The sequence below is a fragment of the Umbelopsis ramanniana genome (assembly GCF_025399195.1).
Source record: "Umbelopsis ramanniana AG unplaced genomic scaffold K450scaffold_13, whole genome shotgun sequence".
Lineage (NCBI taxonomy): Eukaryota > Fungi > Mucoromycota > Umbelopsidomycetes > Umbelopsidales > Umbelopsidaceae > Umbelopsis > Umbelopsis ramanniana.
In genome coordinates this window covers 89,419-109,065 of record NW_026252099.1, presented here as the reverse complement: position 1 = coordinate 109,065, position 19,647 = coordinate 89,419, and the positions used below count along the sequence as shown (strand labels likewise).

Genomic DNA, 19,647 nt, shown 5'->3' with positions numbered 1-19,647 from the left:
ATGGAAGGTCTTAGATAAGGACACTGGCAAAAAATTATTTGGATGTCATGCTCACCTGAATACCGCCAAACGGTTTCGTGTTTCGTCTGACTTGACGTGCAATTTGTTCGAGTTTGTCAAATAAGCCGGCATCGATCATAGAAACTATGAGTTCGCTTTTATGAGACTTCGCTTCGTTCATAGCACTTTTTGATGATACAACACTTACTTTCATCGATGACCAAAACCGATATAGTTGTCCATCGTCGATATATTTGCTTCACGGTGGAAATTCTCTTTACCAATTTTTCCACACTGTCATGACCGAGACCAATACCAGCGAAACTATGTAGTGTTAATCCTCCTATGTTGCACGCAGCAATACCGGTGGATGCAGTGATAGCAATACCACTCCCATACTTCCTCTGCATTTGGGCAATGATTTCTATGCATGTAATTTGATCAATACACTGCATCAAGAGCTCTTTACAAGTGCATTGAACCCTCTTACCTCGCAGCAAAATGGACTTTCCCGTTCCAGCCGATCCAGTGAAAAACAAGCTCTTGCGTTCATACAAGGCCATTTCAAGTACGGCATTCTGCTCATCAGACAACTTATACTGACCCAGACGAGTTATCTCTCTAGTTGCTCCTTGACTACTGCTAAGACTACCATCAGAAACTCGACCTCTCTTCGCGTCTGAGAAAGACTTGGACGGAAGCACTCGTTTCTTGCTTTGTGTAGTGGCTGCTGAAAATGCTGGGTTACCAAACATGGAGCTGGATTCCGTTTGAGACGAATTGGATGACCCGGCCGCCACTTTAAATGGCTGTACATCCATTGCGGAAGGTCCACCATGAGAGAACTCAAACGTGTTGGCAGTGCTTGTATGCATTGAAGAAGAAGAGCTGATGTTGGTCGGGACGGCATTCCAAGCTCTGCCCGCTGATGCTAATCCAACACTGGGCTTCGATGCTTGGCGGTTTGCAAAGGATGCTATTCTTGGTTTAGGCACAGTCTCCGTTACTTCCATAGTCAAATCAATCAAATCTTCGAAGACAGCGTGGTCCTGGGCTTGCTTCGGGGCCGCCACCTTCGGAGCCGCCAGGGTGGTATTAGATCGTTTTGCTGTTATCTGTGACGAAAATACCAATTTTTGATCGCCATATAGCTCGGCATCAACGTATTTAGAGTCATTCGTTATCTGCTTTGTAGCAGATCTGGAAGCTGCAAATGGGTGTGAGTTATGTCGCGTTGTCAATGGAACTGTTGGCGAGGAATTTGATATAGGCTGTGATTGAGTAAGATTCTTGGCCGACACGAATGTAGTGGCTGTTGTATTTGAATCCTTTTTGGAAAAGTACGATAGAATGGAGGATTCGCGTTTCAAACTGTTCTGGCCAGGTCGCGACCCTCGTCCCTGTGACATTGAAGTAAGAAGTTTTTGAACAGCGGTTAACTCGGTGAGACGAAATTCCACCCGAGCTAAAAAATAGGGAAAAAAAGTGTCATTTAATATTCTCGCGTCGCGTATTTGTGACCATTCTGCTTTGGGTTGCCGCCAAGCCAGTCTAATAAGTTTTGATAAGTATACTATATAACAAAGTTACTCTGCCATATATCATTTATTGCGTTGTGAATTGTGGTTGGAATACCTATAGCTGTATGAAATATAGAAACTGACGGTATTGAATGGTACTACTAAAAACCAAGAGCCTTCTTCAAGCCATCTATACCATCATCGGCCCGAGCAATAGTACGCTTCTCGTCTTCCATGGGGTAACCAATAATATTGTCAAAAGAGGATATTTCGCCTTGCACCACTGGCTGCTCAACCAGCTCCTTCAGTTTTATAGACAAGACTGGGCCGAAGTCGCTTTCATCGTCTAATTGGTCACTGTCTTCTTCATCGTCCAGAATTGCTTGAGATAACTTGAGGTTTTCTAATCTAGTCCTGGTTGAGAGATCAATCATTTCTTCGTTCAAAGGTTTGCGGTACGCCTCGATTGAAGCTGGATCCATAGTATTGACAAGGTTGGTCACTTGCTGGCTATTTTTTTTGGCTATGTTGCATAGGTGGGTATCGACGATCCAGCAAAAACTGAAAAATCGCTGTTGGTCTGGAGATTTCTGTACAATGCGAGCAGCTTCATCTTCGTGATATGTCACATAGTGCCATGCCGCAGCTTTCGCTTCAACATCAGGAAGTCGATGTCGACCAATTTCTTTTTTGCTTTCATCCAGAAATTCTCGATAAAACTCGTTTCGATAAACTTTTCGTAGACTGATGACGGCATTCATGGTCTGCTTGTGTACTTCATGGCTGCGGCGTTTGTTATCCTTTCTTAACCACTTGATAATGTATCCAGATACAATTTCGGCTTCAGAGAGGACACCATACTGGTTCATCAATGATAATATATCACGGTCATAGTTGCTTTTGAGTTCGCGAGCTTCGGCAATGTATCGATGCATGCCTTCCACATACAATCGATGATCGTAGCTTGCTTCCGAGGTCAGGACATCTTTGTATTTTTTGTAGTCTTTCTTATCAATCAAACGGTATATTCTGCCCAGAACCTTTTGTGACTCGTAGCTTTCCTTGTCTTTCTTTTCCATGAAATCAGGGAAAACTCGGACGCGCAGTTCGTCATCTAATTTGGCAGGTTTACCGGATTTTGGGAAATCTTCAGACAAATTGTCCATTAGCAAAAGGGTGCTCGCTCCTACGTGACGGCTGACGTCAAACTATACACTTACCAACAGCAAGGGAGTGTAGCTGAGCAAGTCGAAGGCATGCTCCATCCATAGCGCCTCGTGGTGAGCGATCGGCTGTAGCCAAATGAGCATTGGCAATTTGGCCAAGGTTGTCGTTATTAATGTAATTTACAAAGAATTTTTGTACATGCGATATGGTGACATTGTCAACAGTGAGCGGTTCATCTGCCTTATAGTCCATAGCCGGATAGTTCTTGATCGTAGGTAACAATTTGGGATCCCAAAAGATACTGCAGTAAAAATATAGGCTATGAGCATACAACTGGCTATTGAAGCCACGTACATTCTTGGTTTTTTCTCTTACCTATAATCATCACCATCCAAATCACCTCCAGAACACATGCTGGCGAGATCTCGATAGCCTTGAGCAGGAAAGACGATGACGTTGACAAGATGGTGCAAGGCAGGGTAATCGACCGCCTGAACGACACGAATATCACCAGGATGGAAGCAAGGGTTGCGGAATAAGATACAGTCCGATAGAATAATCTGTCTGTGGTTTTTAGAGTCATTCGTGCCAGCCGATATCTGTACAAACACTTCGTTCTCCTTCAAGCTGTTCGTTTCATCCATAACACCAAGCAAATAGGCTCCTTGAGGGACAATGATCTTAGCCTTCTTCTTCAGGTCTTTAAGTTGGGACATTCGAAACAAGTTGAGCAGATTCATAATATATGGGTCCTTCTTCTCAAGAAAGCCAGCAGAAAGTATATGAGCCATAGATTTTGCCGTTCCGTATTCATCCACGTTGGCCTGAAGAATTCTGATGGCCTCTGGTGCATTGCTGAGCATTCTGTTCATTGAAGTGAGCATTGAATTGACCATGTCGAGGAACACTTCATCTGGAACACCAAGACTAGATAAAATTGTGATTGCTTGTCGGTTGAGGTATGATGGAATATAGGTTGACGGACGAATCACTTCCAATATAGAATGCTCGGTATTGAACTTGATCTGACTTGGCCGCAGCTGGATTTTACGTCTATTATCAGTATCTGTCGTCAACGTAAGTACTCCCTTGGCACCGCCAAGTCTGAATTGAAAGGCACTTGGTATAGACATTAAGCCCAGCAGGTTCGCAATGTCACCAGCTAACTTTGGCGATATTTTTCCTACACCATCTGAGAACGTGTATCCGTTACGAACGACATCTGGAATAGTTTTGACCTCTGATTCAGAAAGCTGAATAACGGCTTGGGTAGATGAAAAGCACTAGAGCAAATCCTTTTAGGTTAGTGAAGAGTTCAATCTCAAAATAAGTTGAAACCGATCCTCTTGTTACCTGGCCCATCCGAGCAGAGTACTTTGCGACAATGCGGACGTTGGAGAAATTTCCCATCCAAGCTCGAACATGGTTCGCTCGTAGATCTTGGGTAGGTGCAAAGAACCAACATCCATGCTCACGAAGTTGAGAGCTTGAAAATGCCAGAAATTCGTATCGCCGAGACCCAATCTGTATTCCATTCTGAAGAACATCGAAAATGCGATTGTACAAAGCCTCGTTGCTAAATCCGCGTGGCGAGGCACCTATTCTGCTCAGCGAATCGTCAAGGAATTGCACTCGAGCAAACCGGTCGACATGTTGATGAAAATGCCGCACTACTCGATTCGTGGTTTCCATGTTGGGCACCTGAGGATACATGGTCGCCGGAGTGACCAGAAATTTTCGGATGAGAGCATACTGTGGCGGGACTTTCCTAGGTTTGAGAAGTTGACGACCCATTTTATCCCAAGTGTCTTGAAATTCTCTAATAGGATTCCACACACGTTTGCGGGAACTGATGAAGGTTTCCAATATTCGACAAGAAACTTCAGGATCTAGCTTATGTAGCATGTCATAAAATTGCTCGTTGAGGTTGTATTCGCTGAGAACCCGACTGCAAATAGCGCATTCAAGCATATATAGAACGTCAAAAGGCAATGTGGCTCGCCCAATGTGATCGATTGGTTTCTCTATCTCTGAAGAAGGTCGTATGGTGAGTGGTGTGTTGAGTTGCATCGATGATGGGCGTGGAAACAGATTGTAGCTGACAGCCTCCTCGATCAAATGCTTAAACTGGTCGATGGACCGATGTGTTGGCGTGATTTGCAAGTGATAAACGACGCATTGTCCAAGATTGACACTGTAGGGTTGTGCAATGGGCATAAGAGGTTCTCTTCGCTTACTAGCCGTCCCGGGAACAGAAAAGGCTATAGGTATAGTTGTGATGCGTTCCCACTGATCACTCATAGACCAGCTGAACTTGGTCATACGTTGGCCCTTGGGATTTTGCTTCCAGTACCTTGGAGGATTCTTGAAATAAATGGTCATATAATACGACTTGTTGACTTGAACCATCCGAATATCGCCATCGATATCCTTAAACCTACTCTCCAGTCGATACTTTTCTCGGTTGTATGAAAAGAACAGTTGCAGATTGCGATTTTTGAAGTTGAAAGCAAATCCAACGTCTTGATCCGTACTCCATTCCGATATGAAGGTGCTCGGTGTAGACATGATGCCCATGTCCATCTTCTGCGCATCAAACCTTGCCTTTTGTGACCTCAACCGCCCATCCCTCCAATCACGGCGATTGTAATTATCTTGTTTGGTGATTTCGAGCTTTATACTTCTTCCGTCCAAAGTAAGTGGTTGCTTCAAGAAATTGAGATTCTGGGGTCGTGGTCTATATGGAAAGAGATAACCCGTTGAGCAGCCGCATATATGTAACACTACACCACCACCTATATGTCTTGTTCCACCCCTAGCGACTTTTCTGTGATTTGAATAGTTACCTGTAAAGCAGAATAGCCGAACCACTAGGTAAATCGTTATCGTCGAGTATAATGTCAACGGCCTCTAGTTCGCCATATTGAATGAACGCATTTCGAATGGTACCAGCCACTGTCTTCTTGCTCATGTTTGTAATTTTGACCTTTAGCTCTGCTCTGTCCGTTACAACTGAAGCGGCTGCAACGGCTCGAACTTCAGATCGCGAAGCTGCCAGTCGATGGTGATCACCATTGCCTTTTACCGCTAGATCTACGAATAAGAGGAGATTTTAATAAATGAGCTGAAAACGTGATCTCTATGACGCTCGTACTGACGGTTGGATCCAATGGAAGGACTTGAAGGCTGCTCTACTGTTCTTTGTGTGTGGTTGGGAGAGGAAGATGTCGCTTGTGCTGAAGAATTAGAAACGGAAACGGGAAATTCGGTAGAGGATCGCGCTGAGCTTAGTAAGCCGTAGTTCACAGCATTCGAGTAAACAATCGGACGAGGTGGTGATTCGACTTTGGGCAGCGAATCTGCCATCTCAGTCGGGAACAGCAGCAAAGCGTGGTTCCCGCCAAACTCCACAATCAATGGCAAGGATTGTGGCGTCATCGCGGTCACATTCGAGCTTGGATTTTTTGGGTTGGGTTCAATTTTTCATTATTTCAAGCGGGATCCTGAACTACAACTTGAGCTCTGAACGAACTCACTTTCTACTTCAACTTTTTTTGGATTTTTTTTTTCCTCTTGAGCTGTAATGGCGGTATTCAGTAACTGCTATTTTGACTGTGGGTAGTGATATCCTGACCACTGGCTTAATCTCTGTTCATGTTTTACATCCACCCAATGTTATTGGTCGTTTCCGCTGGGTGTAGTCAATGTGTCGCTGTTAAGATATATAAACATACGGAAATGATGACTTTCTAAAGTACACACTGCTGCATCGCAACCTTATTGAAAAACGCACTGACTGTCATACTCTCCTGTATTTTTCCGGTATCTTATATTCCCATACCAATCAATAAACTCTATTATCAAGCGTCCCTCAAGCTCTATGCACGCAGCAATTTTCTGCAAGCCAATCGTCTTTTTGAGCATTTTTAGACAAACGCATCTGATACCTCGTAAACTTTAGTTTCGCCAATGACATGCATGTGGAGATCGTGGCTACATCAAATTTTAGAGCATGCCCAACAACCAGTACAACAACCGGCTGGGAGGTCAAAAATAATTGGTCAGAGCACGGTAATCTGAGATGTTGAAACTCAACGTCTATTATATCCCCTCCACCAATCGATGAGTAGAATACCAATTCATGGATAGGATTCAAGAGCCTACAATTTGATTTGATAGTAAAGTGTCCAATGTAATGATTATATTAGGTTGTATGGACGGTTTCGGACGATTTTCATTTAAAGATTATTGATCTAACACTGAGATCAATCCAAAAAAAAAAAAAAGGTCATACACACATGAGCATGCAAACACATATTCAGGACATTCTTGGTAGTACCCTGTTGTGTACCATCCACCTATAGTACAACATATTGTAGAAGGTCCGCTACCATTAGCAACGGATGGGTGGTCATGGCACGTGCGACAAATATTGCGCATTATGTCCATAGACAACAGTTGCTTGATACTACACCGGGACCATATCGGTTGACAAATTTACCATCACCCCAGTACAGTAATATGTGGATTGTTTTTTAAAATCTGGTTTTTTTAAGTCGCTCTTGTAAAATGCGAATGAATATTACGTATTCAGAGATGTGTCAGTGGCTGCAAAAATTCAAGGGCATCGTCCATGAACGCCGAAGCTCGCTCTTTGATGGAAAGCAAAATGAGGCTAGAATATTGACATGTTTTGGGTACCAATTTCTAGTTTGCGTGTGGCAATAGAGGGCTGTCATTGGACGACGGAGGCAACAAATTTTTTTATTTGGGATTTATCAGAGGCAATAATTTTTTTTTTGGTATTTATCAAACATGGTAAAATTATGTCTACTGGTGTCGGAAAAGACATCGTTCGGGACGCCAATATGCTTGCCGATGTTCGGAAATGATGAAATAATGAAGAAAAAAAAGTCTATAATGTTGTTGGAAGATCTTTCATTGTCTATGGTGAAGAGTCCTATAGAAGGGTGATCTGCAAAGATGTTACGATGAACTGGTTTTACGATAATATGCCCTGAAACATCGAGAACTGTAAAGGTTAGGCCATTGAAGTTTAACCAGCGTTCTCCTCATTATACCCTCCTCCACGTGCATTGCCTCCATCCAACGATTGATTAAGGTTTACCAGTAAGGAAGGTTGAAGATAACACGACCAAAATTTAACCTCGGATTAGATCGACTTTATTCATTCCATCTAGTTTCAGAGGTAATCTGTATAAAAGGACCCTCATATTTTATGTTAAAGATTCTTTGTTAACACAGTCTTTCACATGTCTACTGGTGATATTCCTGAGAACCTTATGGTCGTTGGACCTGAGAAGCAAGCTGGTCTTGATGTCATTCACAACGAGACCCGAACCGAAACCATCGATTCCATCACCCCTGCTGAGAAGACCTCTCAAACCACTTCTTTGATCTTCGCCGGTATTGCCCTTGGCAGTGACGGTTACCAAGCTAACGCCATCGGTGCTGTCAGCTCTTTCCTCGGAGAGATCTATGGAAGCACCTACGACTCCCTATCCTCTACCAGAGTCAGCAATGCTATGCTTATTGGTGATATTGTTGGTCAAATTGGCTTCGGTTATTTGATTGATCGTGTCGGCCGTAAATTCGGTATCCTCGCCTGTACTGCTTTCGTTTGCTTGGTGAGTAAAAATATACTTGTGAAATTTTCATGTTTTACGCTGTATCCTTACTGATATTCGCTTTCAGGGTATTGTTTTAGCCACTGCTTCCAGCGGTCTTACTCCCCAAGGTCTTTTCTGGATGTTGTGTATTGCTCGTGGTGTTACTGGTGTCGGTGTCGGTGGTGAATACCCATGCTGCTCTACTGCTACCAATGAAAGTGCTGAAGAATCTGGTCGTAGCCGTGGTTTCTGGTTGGTTATCTGCGGTAACTTCATCATTGAGTAAGTATATATAGCATTGTTTGTGTGTGAAGGTTGAGCATACATCTAACTCAGCACTCTTCAGTTGTGGTTTCTTGCTCGGAACAATTGTTCCTGTCATCCTTCTTGCTATCTGTGGCGAAAATGCCTTGGAGCCTGCATGGCGTTTGACTTTGGGTCTCGGTCTTATCCTTCCCGTCACTGTTCTGTACTTCCGTCTTAAGATGCTTAACTCCAAGATGTACCGCAAGGAGGCTATGCAACGCAATGTTCCTTATGGTCTCATCTTCAAGCACTACTGGAAGTACCTTGTCGCCTCCGGTGGTATCTGGTTCCTTTACGATTTCATCTCATAGTAAGTAACATGCAACCTTTTGACATAAAATACATCTAGCTTCCGTATATACCCTTTTTATCTAACCGGCCCTTATTTATAGCTCCTTCGGTATCTTCTCCGATCTCATTCTCGCTGAGGCTGTTCCCGACAATACCTTGATGCAAACTTTGCAATGGAATATTGTCCTTAACGTTTTCTACCCCTTCGGTGCCTTGGCTGGTGCTTTCGTTGTTGATAAGTGGGGTCGTAAGAACACTATGGCTGCCGGTTTCTTCATCCAAGCTGCTTTCGGTATTGCCATTGGCGCCTCTGCTCCTCAATTGATTAAGGTCTTCCCCTTGTTCGTCATCATGTACGGTATTTTCCTCTTCTTCGGTGAATTCGGTCCTGGTGATTGTACCATTCTCGTTGCCAGTGAAATTTACCCCACTGCTATCCGTGGACAAATGATGGGTCTCTCCGCTGCCATTGGTAAGGCTGGTGCTGCCATCGGTACTCAAGTTTTCAAGCCAATTTTGGCCGCTCTCAAGGAAACCACTGGCGATTCCGTCAAGGCTCAAGGTTACCTTTTCATCATTGGTTCTTGCATTGCTATCCTCGGTGGTATCCTCACCGTGTGGTTGGTCCCAGAAATGAGCAAGGATAGCATGGCCGATAACGATGCTAAGTTCAGACAGTTGCTCATTGACAACGGTTATGATATTACCCAACTCGGTCTTCATGATCCCCATCCCCAAGACGTCAAGGCTGGACTGGAATCCGCCGAAGACGAAACCAAGTAAACTCATTAATTTCATCCCTATCCACAATAACTTATTACAAAATAATTGATCCGTCAAAAATCTTCACTATGCAATATCCACAAATATAAAAGGCTTTGAGCCAAGCATTTCACAATCTGTAAACTATACTTCAGTATGACGCCTCGGTTTCCAAATGTTGAGTGTAGCAGGACGGTAGTCGGGTGCATTAGGACCAATTTGTTCTACAATAGTTTCTTACATTGGTTAAGACCATCAATGGCAGCAAAGAGTGATGGTCGATAAACATCCTGAAACATTGACAGCTGACTTTTTGAGAAAAAACCTGCAAGCGATCTGAGCCGATTCAATTTTGAGAAAGCTCCGATTCAGTAACAGTTTGCAGTTTGCAGGAATGGGCAGTACAAGTAAAGTAAGTTGGCGTACATGAAGAGTTCGCCAATATGCTTGTGCCCTTGCTTTTTTTTTTGATCAGCGCTCCTTCTGTGAAGAGGTGACAGACCATTGAGAACATTCCGACTCATGCATTACAAGGTTGTATCACAAGTGGACATCTTCTAATTGACAGTGTTATCATGCTTTATAGAATACCCTAGTAACGCCCATTAGGCGAAAGCTTATCAGAGTCAACTTTTGAAACAATGAAATTAAGCTTGCCTTATATACATGGGGTAATCTGGAAGGCATAAACTCTACAATGCAATTATGCTGCTGTATCTGCAAAAAAACGTCAAGTCTGACTTTATATGAAGGAAAGACAAGGAGGGTATCGCGGCATCGATCTTTACTCCGGAGTGAAGTATGTAGCCATGACAAAAAACGCTTGAAACAAAACAGAAAAAAATCGTCTTAGGGATAGCATTATGTCACGTTATGAACCCATAACCATAGAACCAAAAAAAAAAAAAAAAATTCTAATAGACCCTTGTATAAGCTCTTCAAACCCTTCAAGAGCTCTAATGGCAATGAATGAACGTCCTTTTGCCAACCAACCTTACTGCCGGACAATGTACCGTAGAAACACAAAGTAACTTTTTTTATTTCTTGACCATAATCTGACGACTACCTTCAGCTGAATTATTATGATTTTGTATGTAGATGGTAATGATGGGGTGTTGCTTGTTATATTACAATGGTACTTCCGTCAGGCAGTGGAATTAAGACAAGGTCCGTCAGTAGGACAAGTTACGCTTGGTGACATTTAGTGCTTGGGAGACACAGGGCAGAATCTTGTAGCATGAAAGGCTGAACCGCAGACATAGCATCTCTGTTGACCAGCAGAATTAACTGGTTTGCTGGCAGGCGCATTTTGGGTATTGACTTTGCGTGCAGGGACTACAGTTTGCATGTTGTGGGAGGTTGACAAAGTTCCAAGTGAGGGCAATGTGAATCTTTTCAGTAGTGGGTTTTACCACAGCCTTTTATACGTTTAGCAATCCACGCAACTTGTTGCATATTTATCGTATGTAAAACTCCTGTTTTCCATAAATAGCCGTCCAAAAACCTTTCGTTACATATGGAATCTGATAAAGATCAAGAATAGTTACGATGTTCTTTCAGACTTTTGAGCGGCGCAGGTATATTGAAAGAGATCCAACCCCCTTCAGGATATTGAGGATTGATCTCCCCCCTTTTTCTGCAATGATCCCACATCGCCTCAAGCCATTATTGATTCGGTGATCATTTCCTTTTGGACATCCTGCACTTGAAACGTAACTCACTTTGTACATTTAATGAAAAGAAGAACTTACGAAAGGGAATCACTTTTGTTTTGAGAATACCGATGAGTCACCATTTTCTAAAAAGTTGGCAAGGGGTTCGTTATCGATGAAGTTCGTCAAATCCTTGTGCATGGCCATGCTATGCTTTGTTTGGTTTCATAGGTTTCTTTTCTGAATCTGCTGTTTAAGGGATTACAGCTTTTTCACTGTGGCTACACTTTCTTGGTGTCATCAATTGTTGCTTGCTGACTTTTTCTCCTCAAAGATTTTCATTTGTATTTTTTAAACTTTTGGGACGTATGACAACTCTTTATCGTAGACCTGTTTGTTACAGGGTCAATCCATGAGTTTCCTGCAGGATCGATAATCCCGTTTCAGATATGGTCATCTTTAGTCTGCAGCTACTGATGAAAAACTAGCAGTAGACAATTTCAGACACATGTGGCCCCTCACTGAATTGCCCAATTTGTCTAACCTAGTCCTGTCATTAAGGGATGTGCCTCTGTTGTAGCGAAGCCCTTCTGTATTTTTAGATGGATTGTTGGCATGACAATTGTCGATGGATAGTAGATACACCCAAAACTGCTTCCAAGCGATAAAGAATAGCAAAAGTTAATAATCGTGAAAAGTAAACACGAAGACGCTGCTGGTCAGGTTGTGTGCCATATAATGTCTAAGGGACCGATTGTGGCATTACACACACGCAAGCACCTTAGACTTTTGATTTTGACACTACTGCAAGCTGTAGTCTACTTGAATGCCTGACCCCTTCCCATTGTTGTATATCATTTCCATTGTTTGTTGGCATCCAATGCAATCGGGCACATCTTCGTTTTAAGCATACAAAGATTATTATTTTTTAGAGTTCAATGGGGCTGCCCAAAAAAAAATTTCCTATCCACATTGGCAAGTCATAGAATATGCTACCTTCGCTTTTGAGAACAATGACTGATGTTGAAGACATCAAATGTCAATAATGACGCCAAGGCTCAATCTATACTGCTCATTTTCCTTATCTACTGTCATATGTGAATTTTAGGGCTGACACATCAAAGCATCCTCAAGCGGAAGTCATTTACCCAAAACAGCTTGTTGATCGCAGTGAAAGTAATCCCTCACGTTGATCAAGCACGCTTTGCTAATTGTATGTGAACGCAGAGGTGTTTTCCCTCACTCCTTTTCTCATACGATCATACTTTTTTTTTCATGGATGAAAACCTTAAGAGTCGCTCAAATTGCGGGCATGATCTCCTTGTCTTTCAAATCTTGCAAACTACAGACCTACAACATACTGTTTTCGCGCGTGTAGACCAAACAACCTATTTTGACGTGATATTGTGCATTCTAACATTTGACAACTTGCATGTTTAGTGTCTGCGACAAGTCACTACCTCTTTTGGTACGTTTTTGTCATTCACTCTACTTGTTGTAAGCAGTGCTTTCGATTATTAGCCGCTGGTTACATCATGTCCCATTTATATTATTTTACAGTAAACAGTACAGTACTATTATCATCAACCAAAAGCCCTCAAGTCATTTTTTAAAAAGGAGGTTTTCCTCCATACAGCATAGAAGGCTGAGTGTGTGCACAATTTTCTTATTGAAAGCTAGCCGTGACAATTATTTCATATAAGCATAGAAGTTCGGTATAAAAAAGACTCAGGATAGATAGAAAACCAGGTGTTGGAGGACATTACGCAGATATGTGAGCAAACGAGCAAATCAGATCCCTTGCCAATAGTAAAGAAGGATCATAAAAACCAGTGTGTTTACAACAGATTACATCCCTTCTTCTTCTTGCTCTTGCTAACCATCAAAGCTGCTCTGGTTGCGTGTTCAAAAACTTCGCGAACGCCATTACCGTCCTTTGCAGAGCATTCCAAGTACTTGTAAGCGTTGATTCTTTGCGACACTGCGACACCCTATTGATAATTTATGAGTTTTACGTTAAGAATTTTGAGCGCAATTTGGGTGTATCAACTCACCTCTTCGTAAGTGACAGGTCTTTGTGAGGTCTTTCTAAGTTCCTCAATAGTATGGGGGTCATTTCGAAGATCCTTCTTGCACGCAATCAACAGAATAGGAAGACCTTGGCAGAAGTGAAGGACTTCAGAGATCCACTGTAAGGCAGTCGGTTTCAGTAAATGTTTTTAGATGGAATGCGGGGTTGCAATGCTGTTGTCATGTACTATATACCTTCTCTTGTACGTTATCCAAAGAGTCTGGAGAGTCGACAGCAAAGCAAATCAAAATGACGTGAGAGTCAGGGTAGGACAGCGGGCGAAGTCGATCGTAATCTTCTTGGCCTGTGAATCAAAGAGAGTGGGGTTTAATCTCGTGGGATCCGGGTAGTTAGATTTTAACAAACGGTTTTTACCTGCTGTATCCCAAAGAGCGAGTTCTACGTGCTTTCCATCAACCTCAACGTCGGCTACATAGTTCTCAAAAACAGTGGGAACGTAAAACTAGATATTTTTGGAAACATGGTTAGCTAACAAATTTGGGTCACAAGAGTTTGGGTTTGATCGAAAGAATTCTACAAAAAGACACATACCTCTGGGAAAGTGCCCTTGGAGAAGACAATAAGCAGACAGGTTTTGCCGCAAGCACCATCACCGACGATAACTAGTTTTCTTCTGATTTCGGTCATGCTGATCAAAAGATGGGATTAGCATTTTACTTGAATATGGGTCAGACATGTACTTTACAACGTGGTCAAGCATCTGGTCCTTGTCAAGGAGTATACATGGCTGGAAAGACCAAAAAGATTGTAGAGCTAAAGGGCTAGCCATTTCACTTCTCCGACTGGTGCCGCAGAGAATTCTACAGCTTTCTGGCCACCATTTGCCTAGTTGCGAGGTCAATACATTGGTAGTGATTCAGGTTGCTACTTACAAGTTGGCAAGATTAGAGACAGATGCGGGATAAGGTATTTGATTCCCCTAAAGCACAGAAAGAAAAATGGTTGAAAGGGGTTTACAGTGGTCGCGTCAAAGGCGGGTGATGCAAAAAAAACTTTACAGTACAACTCTGTAGCTTTGGCACAATCCATTGGAGTTCCGCCAATCGGAGACCAGCGAGCTCTTCCAGCTCAAGTTTAGAGTCGATTCCCAGTAACTACTCATCCTCTAATTGGAGCCAGCCGTAGTTCAATAACGTATACGTAGCCATGAGATTTAATGATCATTTATGTATTAATTTCATTCTGATATCTCCTATTCCTCCCTACCATACTGCGCACTGAACATGTGGCACAGTTTTGCTCTATGGAAAAAAAGAAAAAAAATTTACTGGGGCAAGATCTGACCAGCAGTCAGTTTTGGTTTCTCACCTCCACAGACTGCTCACCATATCCTGAGGTGCATTTGATTCATACCGAAGTAAAATAAAGAGCTGATACGAATTCATTCTGTTAAGCTCATAGGCTCAGGGTTTGCAATGCCCTGGAGTACACGATACCACGTTCACATTTGTTCATTGGTGCTACCAGGCGCATAGCGTAGAAGAGCAACCTGACCACCGAGAATGCTAGAAAAATAATGGTTGAGTATTTTGCAAAATTGCTAGCAAGTTTACGTAATAGGGGAAGGTCATATATGTCAGTTGACTTAGTCAAAATGACGAAAGGGAGCAAAGCTCTATGAAATGGCACGGATACAAGGAATATTTGATGCCTTTTCGATTCGATGCAACGTGCTCAGCTTGACGTGCTTACTTCAAAAAATGGAATAGGGTTGCCTGACCCCATTGCCATGCCAAAAATTTGGAGTGCCGACGACAGACAACCGCACCTGGTGATCTCATTCCTCTTAGCATTGCTTTGTCTTCTTACACTAAGAAATGGCACCTCGTCGTGACGCAGAGCAAAGAATTGGGCTTTCCCACCACGAAAATGTACTTACAGACGACGAAGAAGGCATTGAATTTGCAAATTATGCAGAATCCGACGACGATGACGAAGATCCCTACTTTATGCCAGAGCACACAAAGAAATCGCACACTTTGAGCTTTAGCAGGTATGTTACCGCATTTGTTCACCTGTTTACATTGATCAAGCGTTCTCATGTTATTCAAATAGCTTTTCCTGCTCTCCTATTCAAGTCGTGCGCTTCACAGTTCCTCTTATTTGCGTCACCACCATACTGGTTTATACCATCGTTGTGGGTGTCCTGACAGCCCAACGTAAAAATATACCTTCTTCGATGGATCCAACAGACCCATCTTTACCTCTTCTGCCCTAGAGGTTACTGAATTTGCGTTTCTTAATGTAAAGCTGTATATAATGTAAAAAATCTAATACAACCAAATGTCTGTGAAGTCATCAACCATTCACAAGGTGACTTACAGAATAATCTCAAAGTCAAACAATTTGATGTCAATAAAGCGAATAACATAATTGCGGATGATACGTAAATGATTGTAATTATCATGCTAGGGATTGACAGTATGTCACGGCCTGCTGTTGAAAGTAATTTAAAAAGGCTGGCTGGGCAAACGCACCAAACTCAGATCTGTGCAAGTCATCGTAAACATGTCCTCTAATGTGGTAAGCCCAAACGCAGACAGGAAATAGATGAGGTTGGCATCTCCGTATGAACAATACCTAATTGCTGCATTACAGCATGGAGTGAAGAAGGTCAAGACCAATGAGGAGCTTGCACAAGCTCGTAAGCAGAAGGAAGCTGTAAAGATAAAGGAATACAATGATCTTGTGAGCAGATGTAAAGAAGAGGTAGGTTCATGTCGACACCAATGTTTTTAGTTGCGCGTGGTTTGCTCACTCAAGTGAACAGGTGGAAGCCAAGCACTTTGAGTTTTCGACCCTGCGACTGACGAGCGATATATTGCAATTGAACCCGGATTACTACACAATTTGGAACTACCGACGTGAGATATTACTGCAAGGCATATTTCCGACCATGGATGAGGAGGCCAAGCAGCAAGTTTTACAGCAAGAGCTTGAGTTCTTTATGCAACTCATTCGTATCAATCCAAAGTCATATTCGATGTGGAATCATCGACGATGGTGCTTGTCAGTTATGTCAAAGCCTGATTGGCAGCAAGAGTTTAAGCTCGTCGGCAAGATGCTAGATCTTGACGCACGTAATTGTGAGTTGGTAAACATGATTTCCTTCATTACTCCTCTAACAAAACTACACTAACGCACTCGCCACTGCCTTCAGTCCACGGGTGGAGCTACCGACGCAATGTTGTTGCAAACATCAGGGAGCAGCAACTGGATACCAAAGAAATTGATACCAAAGAGTTCGAGTACACGTCTACAAAGATTAAGCAGAGCTTTTCCAACTATTCGGCGTGGCACTATCGATCAAAAGTGCTGCCCTCTATTTTGAAAGATATGACGGATGAAGAGCGTACAGCTGTCGGTAAAAAAGGTAAAGGGATAGGGCCGGTGCATGCTATACATTGTGCGATGGCTTATTTACAGGATTGTATCCAATTTTAGAGCTCGATTTAATCAAGAATGCACTGTATACTGAGCCAGATGATCAGTCTGCTTGGCTCTACTATTGGTGGCTAGTTGGCAGAGGTGTGTATCAAGAATGCAACGTATTTGGCCAAATTCTAATTTCTGGACATATGTGACTAAAATACCTCATTACTCAGTCCCTTCTCATGTGCAGATAGTGGGTGCTTACTCGGTTTCTAAAACGCAGTTCCTGTTTGTGGTGTTTGATGACGAGGTTCAGTTGGCTGGAGATATAGCCGTGCAAGATGAGCAGAACAACAAGGTCAACGGCAGCTGGTATGGTGTTTCAAGTACTACTGCTCATAAATCTAGCTCTGTATGGGCTTTCAGACCGAACGATACGGGTATCGTGGACAACGTGAGCAAGTTGTCACTGAGTAAAGAGAATGTAATAGCTGACTCTCCCGAAAAGCTATTTTCAACCACCAACGATGCCATCCCCGTTACATTCTTGGATGATGAAGGTATAGCTGTTTACTTATATATATTACGAAATCTGAAAGTGTGTCTAATAGACAATCATCAGCACTGGCAATTCTCATTCAGCAACTGGATTCAAGTAGCCTGAAGGACACCATTACCACCTCATCTATTGAGCAAAGCGATCAAACGGAGACGTATACCCTTTGGCAAAAAGACGACCACGAATTACTTTTGGTGGGAGAAATTGAATCACTGGAAGAATTACTGGATCTGGAACCCGATAGCAAGTGGGTGTTACAGACATTGGCACACTTTTTGTTGCAGTTGGAGGCTTTCAAGAAGCAGCATGGAAGTTTGGTCGATGGAGATAAAGAGTTACGGACAAGAGCTCTTGAAATGGTCAAGCGCTTATCAAGCATCGATAGATACCGCACCAAACGATACCAAGACTGGAGTAAGTAGCGTGGAGACTATCCTATCCTAAAGCGCATAGAATGCAGCCTTCTAACATCATTCTTTTCACAGTACATAACATTGAAAGCGTGCCCGTCACCTCGAATTTGAATGACATCAAAACAGAAATTAAGGGCCGCATAAATAGTCATTTGAAGGCCTTTGGTGAAAGGAAATAGGAAATGTCGTTTGTTTGGAATAAAATCTTGTAATATTATGAAACTCGCTTTTATGATGTGTTTTGTGGCAGTTACCCATGCTATGCTAGCAAGACTTTCCACTATTGCCCCTGTAATGAACCATGCATCACATACTATTTTGTTATCTACTATTATCGTAATTGTACATGGCTTGTCAGTCCAGCACAACTTTGTTCCACGGTATGGTATTCTTCCAAAGCTCATCCTTCCCTGTTGCCCAAGCGGTGACGACCATAGCAACGTTCTGATGACCACAGAAAGCAAATGGCCCGGTGATGGTAGTCTGAAAGTGAGCATCGGCGCTACCAAATTTATACTCCAACAAACAACTGTCATCGTCGTTGAGATTCACTAGCATGTAATATTGGTCGTTCGCTTCATCCAATCTTTCAACCACGAGGTAGCTAAATCTCATATTGAGCTCACTCAAATAATCAAATATTTGTTCCGCAGATGGATCATATACCACTTCACCAGCAGCAGTTGTTAAACGGATATGTGAGGTGCTCAATGTTGCAGCCGGAGTTTGCCTACATTGTTTGCGACGACGACCAGTTAAAAATACGATTGTTTAAAATGTTTTATTTATAAAGTGTATTTACTTGGGATCAGGATTGCTGGCTTCTTCATCTTGAATAGCGGGCACTTTACCAAGTAAAAAGCTGATAAAGTGTTGGACGATCCAGAGATCATCAATAGGCTTAGTATAAAGCTTCTTCAGCGATTCTTGCACAAAGTCTTGCTTCAAGATACCAGCCTCTAAGCGTTTCTCTAAAAGCAATTCCACGACTTCGGCAGGAAACTCTGGATGGCCCTGAACAGAGATGACTCTATTATCATCTGAAACCATGGCTTGAACTGGGGTATGTGGCGCGGTAGTGGCCAAGCATTTGAAATTTGGAGGTAATTCAGGCACGTAATCCTTGTGAACTTCTTGTATAGCCTGATACGACAAGATAAAATAAATTTCAGAGGAACAAGGTGTCAGAAATAGGACGCATTAACATGACACATATATGTAGACAGTGGATGTTCATACTCACCATCTGACTTTTTGACGTATTGAAGTAGCGACGACCAAGTGGAGTCAGCTCGGTATCAGTATATCCAAACTAATTGTAAACAGACCAGCGTTAACTATCATTCATTACTGTAATTGGAAGACTTCAATACGTACCTCCCATCCACTCGGGTTAGGCTTGCATGCTCCACCACTGGCGATAGCAATAATCTGGTGACCAAAGCAAATGCCAACCATACGAGTTTGCGGTGCTTGCTCGCGGACTTGCTTGACAAAATCTATTAGTTTATGAATCCATTCCTCATCTTCGTATGCTCCTCTTGCAGAGCCAGTGATAACAATTCCATCATATTTCTTGGCCTGAATATCGCCAATGGAGGGATGTTCCTGACGAGTGACAACGTCGAAATCCGACCAAGTAATGTCAACATCGGCAGGACGAGCTTTATCGAACACTACTCTGAAAAGTTTATCGTAGGCTCCATAGTTTTCAACCACTTTTGTCGTGGGAGTATCGCAGATAAGCAGGGCTAGGTGCAATGACGATGTCATGTTGAGAACTAAAAGAGTGGTCACTACTACCAAGGTCGGATTGATTCCTACCCACACATTTGATGGATCGGGGTTTATTTTTTCAAGTGTCTACTGTTAACGAGAGCTTG

The 19,647-nt window shown here is 42.7% G+C and overlaps 7 protein-coding genes across 7 annotated transcripts; 3 read left to right on the top strand and 4 right to left on the bottom strand.

The window, feature by feature from the left end:
* Positions 1-141: 141 nt before the first annotated feature.
* K450DRAFT_230737 (uncharacterized protein) lies at positions 142-1,460 on the bottom strand. The gene is made up of 2 exons (XM_051587299.1): positions 491-1,460; positions 142-424 (listed from the first exon to the last, which is right to left on the bottom strand). Exons 1-2 carry the CDS (start codon positions 1,407-1,409, stop codon positions 159-161), a joined length of 1,185 nt encoding a protein of 394 aa, XP_051446693.1. The 5' UTR covers positions 1,410-1,460; the 3' UTR covers positions 142-158.
* Positions 1,461-2,007: 547 nt separating this feature from the next.
* On the bottom strand, positions 2,008-6,065 carry K450DRAFT_230733 (uncharacterized protein). Its single transcript, XM_051587298.1, has 7 exons — positions 5,846-6,065; positions 5,534-5,780; positions 4,041-5,424; positions 3,063-3,970; positions 2,741-2,988; positions 2,283-2,667; positions 2,008-2,188 (listed from the first exon to the last, which is right to left on the bottom strand). The coding sequence occupies exons 1-7, from the start codon at positions 6,051-6,053 to the stop codon at positions 2,146-2,148; spliced, it is 3,423 nt and encodes a 1,140-aa protein (XP_051446692.1). The 5' UTR covers positions 6,054-6,065; the 3' UTR covers positions 2,008-2,145.
* Positions 6,066-7,794: 1,729 nt separating this feature from the next.
* K450DRAFT_230727 (uncharacterized protein) lies at positions 7,795-10,067 on the top strand. The gene is made up of 4 exons (XM_051587297.1): positions 7,795-8,335; positions 8,403-8,599; positions 8,664-8,933; positions 9,016-10,067. Exons 1-4 carry the CDS (start codon positions 7,961-7,963, stop codon positions 9,695-9,697), a joined length of 1,524 nt encoding a protein of 507 aa, XP_051446691.1. The 5' UTR covers positions 7,795-7,960; the 3' UTR covers positions 9,698-10,067.
* Positions 10,068-13,166: 3,099 nt separating this feature from the next.
* Positions 13,167-14,047, bottom strand: K450DRAFT_269850 (uncharacterized protein; the record flags this gene model as incomplete). Its single annotated transcript, XM_051592939.1, has 5 exons — positions 13,167-13,319; positions 13,383-13,517; positions 13,594-13,703; positions 13,775-13,862; positions 13,952-14,047. 5 exons carry the CDS (start codon positions 14,045-14,047, stop codon positions 13,167-13,169), a joined length of 582 nt encoding a protein of 193 aa, XP_051446690.1.
* A 1,075-nt stretch (positions 14,048-15,122) lies between these two features.
* On the top strand, positions 15,123-15,802 carry K450DRAFT_230711 (uncharacterized protein). The gene is made up of 2 exons (XM_051587296.1): positions 15,123-15,413; positions 15,476-15,802. The coding sequence occupies exons 1-2, from the start codon at positions 15,238-15,240 to the stop codon at positions 15,636-15,638; spliced, it is 339 nt and encodes a 112-aa protein (XP_051446689.1). The 5' UTR covers positions 15,123-15,237; the 3' UTR covers positions 15,639-15,802.
* Positions 15,803-15,836: 34 nt separating this feature from the next.
* Positions 15,837-17,589, top strand: K450DRAFT_230706 (uncharacterized protein). The gene is made up of 8 exons (XM_051587295.1): positions 15,837-15,943; positions 16,019-16,129; positions 16,191-16,506; positions 16,581-16,793; positions 16,865-16,948; positions 17,026-17,164; positions 17,301-17,352; positions 17,415-17,589. Exons 1-8 carry the CDS (start codon positions 15,929-15,931, stop codon positions 17,454-17,456), a joined length of 972 nt encoding a protein of 323 aa, XP_051446688.1. The 5' UTR covers positions 15,837-15,928; the 3' UTR covers positions 17,457-17,589.
* A 236-nt stretch (positions 17,590-17,825) lies between these two features.
* Positions 17,826-19,646, bottom strand: K450DRAFT_230699 (uncharacterized protein). The gene is made up of 4 exons (XM_051587294.1): positions 19,142-19,646; positions 19,008-19,076; positions 18,567-18,907; positions 17,826-18,494 (listed from the first exon to the last, which is right to left on the bottom strand). The coding sequence occupies exons 1-4, from the start codon at positions 19,535-19,537 to the stop codon at positions 18,119-18,121; spliced, it is 1,182 nt and encodes a 393-aa protein (XP_051446687.1). The 5' UTR covers positions 19,538-19,646; the 3' UTR covers positions 17,826-18,118.
* Between the last annotated feature and the right edge of the window lies 1 nt (position 19,647).